Source organism: Aythya fuligula, chromosome 5 (genome assembly GCF_009819795.1).
Source record: "Aythya fuligula isolate bAytFul2 chromosome 5, bAytFul2.pri, whole genome shotgun sequence".
Lineage (NCBI taxonomy): Eukaryota > Metazoa > Chordata > Aves > Anseriformes > Anatidae > Aythya > Aythya fuligula.
In genome coordinates, this window is record NC_045563.1 from 28,667,822 (window position 1) to 28,681,333 (window position 13,512).

Consider the following 13,512-nt stretch of genomic DNA (forward strand, 5'->3'; position numbering starts at 1 on the left):
AATCACCGCAGAGTATGCCAGAATACAAACACGCAGCTTGTAACTATGGCAGGGCGCTGCTCTGTGTAGGTGCTAGCCCCGTGTTTTGTTTGGGCGCATGTGTGTGCAGCCTGGGCTTGTCACACTGCTGCAGGTGAGAGGCTGCACACGGGCAGCCACTGCTACGTGGTGATGTGCTATGGTGTCTTCTACCCACTAGTTCGTCCCATGTTCATGTGTCCATAAACTGAAAATGTATTTGTGCAGGGCAGGTTTGCTCTCCCTTGGATGCTCACTGCCTCCCAGGTAATATATCTGTTCCTCTGCGACCAGGTGAGTGGCCTTGCAAATCACGCAAGCCTCTGGCTTGCTGAGGATCACTCAGACCTGCTTTAAGGGCAAGCAGGCTACAGCTTTCATGGACAAACATGGGTGTGCCCTACACTTCACAGCCCATTCAGAGGTGATCTACATCCCCTCCGGGACCCAGCCCCCAGGGCATCAGGCAGGCAAGACACATTTTTATTTTTATTTGATTTTTTTCCTAGATGAGTTGTGTTTTTTTTGTTTGTTTGTTTGTTTGTTTTGTATTGTTTTTGTTTTTGTTTTTCCACAGGACAAGATGGAAATTTGTAGGAAACAAGTTCAGCTCGATTTTGGCTGTGTCCAGGCTTCCTAGTGAGGAACAGTGAGCATGAACTCAGTTGTGGCCATCCTGTGGCTTACAAGCCATTAATGTGCAGTTCCCATGCTGGGGCTAATTATCCAAATGGCAAAGCTGTACTAGTGTGAGGACTGATGGGCAGTCAGGGACCCTGCCTTTGAGAGAAAGGAAAACAGCAGGAAGGAGCCAGCCCAACTCATCTTGTAATGGAGCTAGAGGGCCCTAGGCCTATTTATTGCCACTTCCAACCTGTGACCCATTTCCAGAGTTCCTTTCCGCTTGAGTCTTCATGGTAAATGGTGTGTAACCTGTAAGTCTTGGGCATATGAAAATTTTGACAGCTGCAAACATGTAAAAAAATATGAAGCTTCCCTTAGAAATCTGAGCTCATATTTTCCCTTAGCTGCTTGTTCCTACTCCGTGCCTTGCTGCTTTAGATGAAAGATTGTTTTTCCATCTTAAGCATCATCCTCCACTACAAATCTTCCTATATTCACAATATGACCTACTGTCATCAGCCATCTCATTTTTCCCAGAGACAGACTCTAGGCAAATTAGCAGCCAGCATGTCTATGTCTCTATTTTCTAACATTTCTCTAACATTTGCAGTGACGCATTCCATCACAGCCACTATACCTGCAATTTTGCTTGCTGTTTTATGGTATGGGCAGAGCACACAATGAGCAGAAAGCAATGCTTCCAGTGTAGAGTTTTCAGGCAGCTGTATTTGTGCTAGAAGGATTGAAACCATGCTCTGATCCATGCTGCAACTCAGTATGGCTCACTAAAGACATTCCAGAAGGTTTGAGGCACAGATGGTGTGATATTTGGGAAATAATGTAATATCTGGGAAATAACACCTTGTAGACACATGGGAAGGATGCAGTAGGGGTCTCGCAACTGCTTCAAGCTTTGCCTGGGGTTTCTGTGGGGCTGGCTCATGTCAGCACCACGAGGCTGCCCCCCCAAAATGCCCCCCTGACACAACACACCCATCTTCTTGCCAGGCAGGTGAGTGAACACCCAGACACACTGCAGCCTGGGGAGCCAGCTGACATGGTGCTTGCCATCCCACACACAGTGTGGTATGCTCCGGCTGATCCAACAGAGACGCGATTGTGCCTGAGTCTGACTGAATTTGTTCTTCCAAGCGAACTGTCCAGATGCAGTATTAATGGTTACAGAGCAAAGGGCCAACAGCAGCTGTATGGGATTCCTGGTCTGTAGGCACCAGGAATGATTTTTCCCAAGAAGTTGTAGCTGTTGCTGCAGGCAGCCCCTGGCAGCCTGCATGGGGCTGGGCTCAGCTCCCATGAATGTTTTTACTGGCTGGCAGCCAAGGAGGTGCTGATGGGTATCATTTAACGTGAAGCAGATGAGTACATTCAAAGCCAACATGATAATTAATATCTCTATCCATATCACCCGGGTAGCTACATAAACATGTGAGTGGTCAAAGCGAGTCCCTTTCACTGATGAAACTGGAGATGAAGCTGGAGGATGTGACCAAGTAATGGTGCAGAACTGCAGGCTCACTTTCTTTTAGGCCTAACAAAGCAAGAAACACAGCAGTGGGCTTTAAACTGTGCAGCTCATTCTCTTTCTATTCTCTACAAGTATCCAGGTCCCTCTTGCCCAGTTTCCAGCTATGGCTTTCAAGAAACAAACCTCATGAGTGTTTCAGTAAGCAATGTGCTGTATTGGTATCAGTGCAAATTGTTAAGGAATGAAGAACACTAGGGCACAGAGCAGAGACATTCAAGGTAAATAACACCACATGTGGTGTAAATCTGCTAAGGACCTTGAAGGGAGAAGATGTTCTTGTGGATTAAGGAAACAATGGAAGGGCATTAGATTTGTGTTCAGTTGGGGCCCTCTCATTCCAAGGTAGCTATTTAATGCTATCATAGCTTTCTTATCATCTGAGAGGTACAGTCTTTTATTTCATTTAGTTCTTGTGGGCTTAATTTCCTAATGTTTGGAAAGGGCTATGCAATTCTTAAATGGAAGGTGATTGGGAAGGACAAAGTGATATCCTAAAACGTATAGGCCATGTGTTTTTGCAGGTTCATTGCATCAAAGCAGTTGACTCCAAAGTTATTGTCTAGACTTTCCAGCACAGTCTGAAAACATTACATCACCTCAAATATACCATCTTAGCTCCTAGGTGGAGCTCGTATATTTGGCTAACTTGAATCTGAACATCCAGAATCAATTACAAAATGCAACCAGCATGAATTACCACTGATTTTATCAAACGTGTTCAGTTGTTTCCACATGAAAGTGAAAAAGAATCTCTCCCTTAGGCAGAAAAATTTTGTTTGGGATATTCCCAACAGAGTGGGGCTTTTCTAGCAAAATAAAGCAGTAGGCTTGTATCAGAAGGGTAACTATCATGAACTCTGTGGCTGCACTGCAATTGTTCCTTTTCCAAGTTGAGAATAAAAACGTAGCCACAAGAGGGAGGCAGGAGAACTCCTATGCTAGTATACTAACTCCAGCAGAAAACAAACAAACAAACAAGTCAGAGAAATGTTTTCAAAATTTCCCTCTTTTTGCTAAAATTTTTCAATAGCACTCTCTTTGAGAGCAATGATTGTTGTCTGTGACTTCTATAAAAGTAGTTTCATAATGCCCAATTTGCCAAATGATCAATGTAAACTGAAAATTGGTGACTAGTACATCTTTTAATTAAACCTAAAAAATAGCTAAGAAATTACTTTATGACAAGCTGAAACCAATTTTCGTGTGGGTGCTGTGAAGAAAAACAGCCCCCATGCTATAAGGCATTTATTTCAAAGGCATATGGTTGTATTATTGCCAGGCTCTAATACAGAAAGACCATTGTACTTTAAGTAGAAGACTTTGTATAACAAATTACTTCTTAGAAAACACAGCAGAAGGATGTATTTAAACACTTGTATTTCCTTTGCACCTCAGTGAACAGTTAAGGTACTGTCCTCAAACGGTGCCATTACTTACCCCAAGTACTTCGGAAAGACTTCCAGGTTCAGCGAGCTCAGCAGAGAAAAATATGTCTGAAGGCAGAGGGCAGGTCTGGATTCTAGTTCCTGCTTCAAGGACTATTTCCATAATTTACTCAACAGCTGCAGAAACTGCAGTCAAGGTTTGACAAACCCAGCCAGCACTCTGAGCCCTCAAAGTCTTCCCTCGCTCTTGTTCTGTCTTGAACTGACTCCACCTCTGGCAGGAGGAGAGCTGCTTGTCCTTCCCTCCAGGTAGCCTCAGACAAGGAGAAAAGGGGAGCCATTTGCTTATCACCAACATAGGGCCCTAACCACTGAGCAAGTTTATAATGCACAATGTTTATTGTCAATACAACAGCAGATGAGACTCCTCGGGAGGGAGAATGCAGGAAAATGCTTGGCTTGAAAATCCAGGTTGGCTTTGGCTATTTAGTTGTGTCAAGGCAGAGGCAGTTTGAGGCATGCACAGGAGCTGAGCTGTAGCTGTACTTATGAATCTTTCATACAAATTTATAAGAGCTCCTGGGAATCCTGGTAATTCCAGGCTGAGGCAGCAGCTGCTGGGGGTTTGCTGATGGGATCACTGAGCTTGGCTGCCCAGGTTTGGACCTAATCCTACTGGTATGCATCAGGGAAGGGCGTCTGTCTTCCTAAAGAGTGCTGGGAAAATAAAAACATGGCACTGCTGGCCCTTCCACCACACAAGGCACCTCTGTGCTATACAACTAGCTATGTGCCTATACAACACACATGTATAACTTTGGTGTTAAATAGACAGTAGTAATAGTTATCCTTTCACAAGATGCCCTTTTTTTAGTTGGAGATATTTAAAGTGCCTTATGAACATAAATTTAAGCTCAGTCTTTCAGTAGGGCTGAAAGACTCACTATCCATTTTCCAGAACAGTTGCAGGCCCCAGCTTTTGAAGCCCATACTGCTCAGGCCGCTGGCGATGGCTGCTGCAGTCTGTGCTTTTAATGCCCAGCCTGACTGCGCATGCCTGGGCTGACAGGCAAGGACTGCTCTGGTGAAAAGAGCTGTCAGCACCACTGAAAAATCTCTCTGTTGGCCTTTTCTAAGCTAAGCACAAAGCAGACTGAGGTACTTATGCCCCATTTTGAAAACCTGGGCCCGACTGATTTGCCATGTCTCACAAAGGGCCAAACTCTGAAATCCAGTGAGAATCGCTCTTCACTGAGGCTCCCTCGGTGGCTGGCCAGCAGTTGGGGCAGCAGGCCGGCACCCGCAGTGACCAGCAGAGAGCAACAGTCCCTCAGGGCCTGGGCGGCAGGCCCGGTCACCGGCCCCCTCACCCTTCAGAACTGCAGGCCACGGCTGTAGGCAGGACACACACCTCAACCCCACCGCCTGCTGGGCCACAGCCCGATCATGGTTTCAGCACCCCATGTGTTTCTGATTCTCTGTCATGATGCAATTCGACAACTGATTTTGACATTGTGGCTCAGTTCCAAACCCAATTACATTTATTCACAAGCCTCCCAGTCTATTATTTATTTATTTATTTATTTATTTATTTGTGGACTGTTTTTTCCCTTTGTTCCCAATAGCGGTGTTTGCAAACCATGACTCCTCAAGTCACATTTTTTTTGGTAGTTCCTGACTCATCACTGGACTGTGTGAGGTATCGCTGCATGTTTCTGTCTGTTGAGGTTGCAACTTCAATGCACCCTGTTTTGCCACCCACACTCCACTGGTTGCTCCTCTCACACCAAATGTCACCTCCTGTCTGCCAGGGACGTTTCTTCCTCCTGTGCAAAGGGTGGAGAGAACAGCCTGTGGAGAAAAAAAAATAATCCTGCACACTGATGCAGTTCAGACAAGATTTTGATTCAGACGGAGGTGGAGACAGAGGAAGCTGTCTCTCTCTATTCATCTCTTGGTTGAAAACTGGCCGCAATTTTGCTTTTGTTTCTCTTGACCAAAAGACAGAACTCCCCGACAGCTCTGCCTGCATTTGGGAGCTGACATGCAGTTTTCCCAGCTTATCCCCTTTCCATCTAAGTACTATCTGTACTAATACAACTGCTGAACTGACTGTACCCTAACAAGTTTCTCAGCTTCCACACAAAGAAGTACATCTTTGTTTTTCTGTTCTGCATACAGCAAACCTCTACAAAAGAGGCTCTCCCATTTGGAAATTACTTTCAGCTGTATTCACACTGTATTCATCCTCTGTCTTCAGAAACACCTTAGGCTACATTGGTTGCTCCTGGTTTATCTGCAGCACCTGGGGCAGTAGCAGCTGGGAGCAGGGTCCTGGACCAGAGCAGGACCAGCCTGCCCGAACCCTTGCATCCCAACACGGCTGCAGGCTCTGCTACAGTCACCCCTCTCCATCAGTCAGGATTGAAAAATACATCATCCATATTCAGTGTTTGAATATGATTCCATATGATTGCATCTACTTTTTTTTTTTTTTTAAATAAAAAAATATATATTGTTATTATTTTTTGGTGGCAGGCTTCTGTTAGGCTTCTAATCCTGTGGACATGAGTTTTTTTTTCTGATACTTGTGAGCTTTGTGTTTCAGGCACATCTGCTGTGACACAGAACTGCACTTAAGCTGCAGCAGGCTTCTGGATGCGAAACAATGGGCTGCTTCTTTATCTTTTGCTTTACCTCAGCTAACCTTCAGCAGGTTTTGTCCTACTCATAAATGGACAACATATTTGAGTTAGATGCTAAGGGCAGTCATGGCAACTAAGAGCAGCTGAAAGAAAGCTCTGGTGCTTTTTCCCTCCAAATTGCCCTATCTCACTCCAGTGATGTCTTTTGTTTAGGTACACTTTGCGCTGGCACTCTGAGGTCTCCATCTCTTGTAGGGCCATATTTTGGCTTGCCTTGAAGGACTGCATTACTGCCAAGGAACTTTGAGCTGCATGGTTTCAAACTTTTTTTTTTTTCTCTCCCCTTTTATTTATCCATTTTTTATATTATGAAGCTATGACAGTTAGTCTAATCCTACCCTCCCAATTTGATACTACCCCTTCCAAATGTCACTGAATATCTGAATAATAGTAAATAAACTGCTATTACGAACAGTTCCTGAACTTTCCCATTTAACTTTCTTCTTTCTTCTGGTTGATTTACTCTTGAATAATGAGCATGAGGAATCTTTCATTGTGTGCCTCCATTTTCTTATGTTGTAAAATCGCAGAATCACAGAATGGTTGAGGTTGGAAGGGACCTCTGAAGATCATCTAGTCCAAGCTCCCTGCCAAGCAGGATCACCTAAAATGATGGACTTACTAACCATGAGTTGTACTGAGGCATACACTATGGAGAACATATTGGGCTCAGAGCAATAATCTGAGCAGCCCTTATGATGGGCGTCTGATTTTCTTTGGTCAATGAGACTGCCCAGCTCTTCAGTCTGATTCAGGGAGTGCTTTTGAGAAAGTGATGTTCAGAGAAGTGGAAAAATGTATGAAATGATATATGGCTTATTCAAATTTGAAAGAACACAAAAGGTTATACCAGAGGTATTTAGACCTTATTCTTGCTTTGCAAAAAGATATTCTGATCACAAGAAGACATTGCCCTTCCACTCATGGCTTTAGCAGTTAGAGAGCAGAAGCTTAAGATGAGCACTGAGCAGAAGCTCCAATTCTCTAGCTGTTTTTAGGACAGCTACGTTCAAAGTGTTGGATTCTCTGCTATATTGCATGGTTTGTGTTATAAGTTTGTTGTCATGTTGTTGTTACATGTTTGTTGTCATGCTCTAGGCCTGCTTCCTTTTGTTTGCAGTTTATCTTTTAGTCTGGGTGATCAGATGAAATAATATAATTTCTGTAAACAATCCCGTTACTTCTAATTGACGTCCTTCCTTATACCATTCAAAACACTTCCTCCTCTGAATTTAAGAGGACTGGTACTGAGTTATCAGGCTATACAGCACAAACTACATAGAACTTCAATTTCGTATTGAAAATGTGGATATGCTGTTTCATCTTAACATTTATTTAAGTTTTCCCATAGTTCAAACAAAACATTACATCCCATTTCAACTCATAAAATAAAAAGAAAAAACAAACCAATTCTACAAAGTCAGCCAGTGTATAGACTTCCTTATTTTACAAAAAAAAAAAAAAAAGGTAGTAACATATTACAAAATAATCAAACCAATCAATGTCAATAGTGCAAAGAATGAACTGCAAGTAGAGAGAGAGAGGGAGGGAGAGAGAGTGGGAGGGAGGGAGGGTAGGACGGATGGGTGGGTGGATGGATTGATGGGTGGATGGCTGAACAAAACAAGAAGTCTAGGAACAACAACACCTGTTATCGCAGAAAATTCTGTGATCTCAGAATTGTATTACATGTAGCTGTTGTATCTCAGCCAACACATGAAGTAGGGTTAACTTCTTGGCAGAAGGGGGGTAAGTACTGTAAGTGATCTGTGTTCTGCACAGACCAGTTCTGGAGATGAGTACAGCTACAGAAAGGGCTGCTAAGAGTCACAGACAGGAATTTTTCAACCTCTGGAACAGAGGTCACCTGTCAGGGCCTTGATTATTTTGTGCTCATTCAAGAGCCAAAGAAATTACTGAGAGTTTCATGCAAGCAACAGACAGAATAATTACCCCCAGGCTGAACTTTGTACATGTACACCTTTTCTTATTGCTTTCAAGCTCATATGCATGAAATTGTTCTCAGTCCTGGGAGTCGAATGACCAAGAGGGAGTTTTAGCAGCTACTAAGTCATTTGGACAGGTAGACCAACAGGTCTTGGATGTCATGCCAATATGTCAGCCAGCAACCCACCAGAAAAGGTAAACTATTTCTGTGATGTTTCTTATGATGCTGCTACAATGAAGAACCTAAAATCTGTCTCCTTCATAGGATGACTAAATTTGAGTCTAAATAAAATACTTGAAAGGATAAAAATATCAGTCAGTTACAATTATTTCTGTAACTTGTAATATCTCAAATTTACCCATTTTCCTTTGCTAGCAGAGTATCCATAGTTAATAAATGCAAAAAGAGTTCACTAAAATAAGCTCAGCTGCCTGGAGATGATGTTCATCTTTACCCCTTGTGATCAAAGACCATTTCAGTTTATTTTTCTAGGCAAAATTCCCTTCAATACCTCAAGTCTTACCAGAGTACAAAGTGAATCAAAATTGTAATGAGATATAGAAGGAAGGTTCAAAGTGGGAATAAGCTTCAGGGAGTAAATGTATGCTTACCTTGAAGGCACATTTCCCGCATGGAGTGTTTGAATACTACAAAGCTTTCAAATAAACCAAAGACAGCGATTATATCTGTATCAAAAGGAGTGTTAAATGGAAAATATTTAAAAAGATTCTTCCCCAAGATTAAACAATAAATAAAAATAAATCACCCCCACTACAGGCCTCTCTTGTATCTAAACCATCTAAACCAGTTCTGCTACTCTAAAACTGACAAAAGTTCCTTTCCTCTCACCTCCAACAGCAGTCTGTCCAAATTACTGCTGTGCATGAAGAGCATGCAGTTCATATACATGAAGTTCGTACAGTGGCAGTATCTAACACCAAAGAACTGGCACTGTTTAATCAAGCAAGAACAGTGGAAGCCTCAACAAGGGCATTTAGGAGCTTAGTGTTCAAATGCTCAACTCTCATAATTGGGCTGGATGGCAAAAAGCTTTGAGTGGTGACACTTGGTGGTATCAATGTTACATTTTCTAAAGATTTTGGTTGTTAGTGCTCTTTTGAAAAAATCCAACTGCTTACACTAGTGCCTTGATAGGAAGTAAGATCTTTGGAAACTCTGGCTGTGGTATTCATACCTCAAAAATTCATGCTCTTGAAAATTCAGTGGCAGGAACATCACAAAGATATGATCCAGAGATCAAAATGAATTAATATAGCTTTTTACTATACAATCTTCCAGTTTTGTCTGCGTAACCCCATTAGGCTTGGGAGAGATGCCTTTGTCATAGAACTCACTACGTAAGAGAAATTAGAGTCAGGCCCATACTCTTACCTTAATTCCTTAACCTTGAACTGACAAAAGAAAGAATCAGTGATGAAGAAGAGAAATGGAGTAAATCCACAGAACTCCAGTATGTTAATCCTTCAACTGTTGGGGCAGAAATAGTCTGTGGTTGGAGTATGATAGAGATTGAATAGTTTGGAATTCAACAGAGATGGAAAAATATATTCCTTTGATTTTTTTTCCCCATTCATTAAGGAGTACAACATAATTTTGCTTATTTGCTATTAATTATTTGTGTTTTCAGGATCTGGGGGAAAAAAGGCAAAGGATTCTTATACTCTGTCTGCAGATCATAACTGGTTCGTTCACAAAACATCTCACACTTACTCAGCAACATCTCAGAACACATTCAGTTTTACCTTGTTAGGTTTCTTGCCAGTCCTTTTCAGAAAATGTACACTAGGAGCAGCAGTGAAAACCAGGAAATGTACCCAGAAGTTCTTTGAATGTCTTTGAAATGTAGAGTGAATTTTGTAGAGTGGAGTTGCCATGAAACTCATCACAGCTAGTGGTTGCAGAGCTGAGAATCAGTCATGAATTCAGCTCTGTGCTGTCAGATATTTCACAACCTTTATACATTATTATTTAATAAATAATTCTTAGCACTTTATCAATTATTTTCATCCATGGATCTCAAAATGCTTCAAAAAAGTTAATATCATTTTCAATTTATAAAAAGACATTGCAAATACTTAGTAGTAGATGGTGTGCTCAGAGGAGGTCTCTGGGCTTCAGTAAGATTATATGCTTATGAAGAAACCCTAGAAGGACCGAGACTTTATGTATTTACAGCAGTGTACCTTTGCCAGAGGTTGTGCAGCAACATGGCTGTCTAAATATTTATCAGTAGGTTGATCTAGGCCTGAACTTCAGGTGCATACAAAAAGGCATTTAGGAATTCCCTATAATTTGTTTTAAATTCTACCACTACCAGTTATAGACTCATATAGCTAATCTTATGTTTTATTTGGGACTTTAGCACTGCAGTGATTTTTATAGGAATCACAGTGAAAGTAGTAAACCAGGGGTGAATATTAATTTTCTTTAATATGAAATGTAAAATAAAATAAACCTATAAATTTATTAAAAATGCTTTTGAATTCATTATGATTTTAAATTACTTTGCCAAGACTTTCCAAATTTGTGACGTTAAAGTCAGTAGTAATCTTTCAAAAGATAAATGTTTTAATAAATTACTTTTTTTTCTTCACATTTAAACTACTTTGAGACAAAATATTATGCAAGCCATGGAAACAACTACAAAAAATAGGTGTTTAAAACACTCTTATCTGATTTTTTTTTCTGAAAATATATATATGAATAAGTGATTTTTGCCTTCTGCATTTTTAGTTAGAAAGAAGGTTTAAAACTTGCTGCTAGTTTCAGCTAGTTGGAGATCTAAACATCTCATTAAAAAAAAAAAAAAAAGATTTTGTGTCTCACTTAATGGGGATTCTGTAAAGATAGCTGCACAAAAATTACTAACATTGTCAGTTAAAGATAGAACATGAAAGCAATATTGTGCTGCAAGCAAGGGCAGACTTCCAAGGAGTACTGGGAAGGCAAACAACATTGTTAAAGTAATAGCACTCTGACATTTTCAATAACCATCCACCTTACCCTTTCACAAAAACATAAAACTAAATGGAAGAAAACAAAACAAAACCAAACCACAATATGTTTCCCTTAAATCTTTCTAGGCAGGAATGATCTAATTTTAGCAAAGTCCCTTCTGTATCATCTCTACTATAACACACATTCCCTGTTACTAGCAGCTGTAACCATGTTCAGTCAAGATAACAGAACAGCCCAGACTAACACATGAAAATTTAAAGAAAATGCAGAAGCTATCTTGTAGCTTGTCCAGACCCCACAAAAAATGTGCACAACAACAACATAGTTCAGAGAACAAGGCAGGAAAGGGTGAATAGAAGAACAGCTACACGATTAGCTGTACTGTCTGTAGTTCGTCGGCCTGACATTTACCATGTGTAAAAGGCAGTTTGTTGATTCTCCAGAATGATGCTCAGGATTTTCATTCTGTTGACCACTTCAGAAATTAGATTTTGTATCATTTTTCACTTGATATTCCCTGTTGTTTTTTTGGCTGTTCAGAAGGAAGTGAATCTGCTGATGACTGAGCCAAGCAGCATAGAAGAGAAATAACTCACTCTGTCAATACACCAACAGTATTGGTGATATATACTTAAATAGTTCCAGCAAAAGCCCATGGGTCCACTCCAAACAAAGCACTGGTGAGCTTCTTCTCAAAGTACAGATCATCAAGAAGAAAAACAATACTCTTCAGAGCATTATTTTAAAAGCAATACTCCATACCTTTAAAAGAAAAATACAAAAAACCTGCAAGTCCTTTCTTCCGAGTCTGTTAATTTGACCATCCCTCTTGGGACTTGAAAACTGATCTTCCTTCACTGTGTGGCACATTCGTTGAGATTTGCAGTATCTTCTCCCTTCAGATCCTCATTCAGGCTTTTTTTCTGCTCGATTTCTACCTGTCAGAGGAAAAAGAGGGAGAACACCGGTAATGAGAAAAAAAAAAAAAACAAAAGATTGAAAAATCTTTCTTAGCGGTCAATGCTTAGGTGAAGAAACTCTTGGTAAACTGAGAGGCCTGTAAGAGAAATAGAATGGGGAGGGAAAGCTGGATTTGATTTACTATAATGGTTTTAAGTCGAATCCAGACAGTTTTATGATTCAATAGTGTCGTGACATCATTTCCAGAAGAGACAATATCATGAAGAGAATTGGTCTCACGTGATTTTATATTCATCACCATCCCCAGCTGTACTTCGAATCCAAACCCAGAACCAAATCTGCAGAAGATTAAGTGGCTTTCAAAGTGACAGCAGAAGACCAGCCTCAGTTTTAAACTCTGCGAAGATCGTTGAAAAGTGTTTGATGAAAGCAAAGAAATTCATTTGCAAAATGCACATCTACTTATGTGTTCTAAATTTCAATACCTCTGAAAATTCAGGGATAATACAATGTTTAATTCTTAGAAGGGATACTTACTTAGGAAGATCAAATGTCATCTCCAGGGAATTTAAGTGACTACTAAAAATGAAATTGCATTTAACATCAGAAATATTTGCCCTGAGATTTTTTTCACTATCTCTCATCATTGCTCTTAAAAAAGGCAGGTAGAATGCCAATTTCTCTGCTGAGTGATCAGCTACCACGCAGATTTGGCATACTGAGATTCTTGGCATGTATATACATCGTGCATTTTCCCATCTGCTCATCTCCTTAGGGCAGGCAGGAAAAAGCAATATTTAAGCACAGAAATAATGTGATCCTTTTGTCTGCTGTAGTACTCCCGCTTTAGCACTCCCACTGCAGCTACTACAAAGAGCAGCAAAACTCCTTGTTCACACTCCTGGCTGACCAGCTGCTTCCCAGGAACTGACTGTCTGTCTGCATGCTCTTTCACAAAGCAACCGTAACCAAGTTTAGTCCACCTTCACGGAGGGATAATCCACTGCCTATCTGCCATGAATCAGTAGGCTGCACGTGGGTAGCAACTGCACAGAGCCTGACTTGTACCAAATCCCCACCTCATCTGCCTATGGTATTTCATTTGTCTGCCCACACTTTTCAAGACAATGAAGTACGCAAAGTAACCATGGTGATTGCCAAATACTCAATTTTACCTTGTAACTGTAGTGTGCTGAATAGTTGACCCACTTTCTCACATCAGTCTTGTCCTCAACAGAGATGGACCGAACCGTGGCTTTGGACGCAGAAGTGGTGGGCATGTCGAATTCCACATCTACGTAGCGGATAAAACTGGAAGGCACTTCCCGGTCAGAGCCAAGCTCTAGGTGACAGAAGAAGCAGTGAGGATGGCCAGAAGCTGGAAAA

The 13,512-nt window shown here is 41.1% G+C and overlaps 1 protein-coding gene across 2 annotated transcripts in view; it reads right to left on the reverse strand.

Moving 5' to 3' along the window:
- Positions 1 to 10,711: 10,711 nt before the first annotated feature.
- The window catches only part of STON2 (stonin 2), a 72,688-nt gene continuing 69,887 nt past the window's right edge, over positions 10,712 to 13,512 (reverse strand). For both annotated transcript variants that reach the window (XM_032188662.1, XM_032188661.1), the window contains exons 6-7: positions 13,302 to 13,504; positions 10,712 to 12,143 (exon numbers count right to left, since the gene is read on the reverse strand). In XM_032188662.1, coding sequence (XP_032044553.1) covers positions 12,060 to 12,143; positions 13,302 to 13,504 — 287 coding nt within the window. In that variant the 3' untranslated portion in view covers positions 10,712 to 12,059. The remainder of the gene's footprint in view (positions 12,144 to 13,301; positions 13,505 to 13,512) is intronic.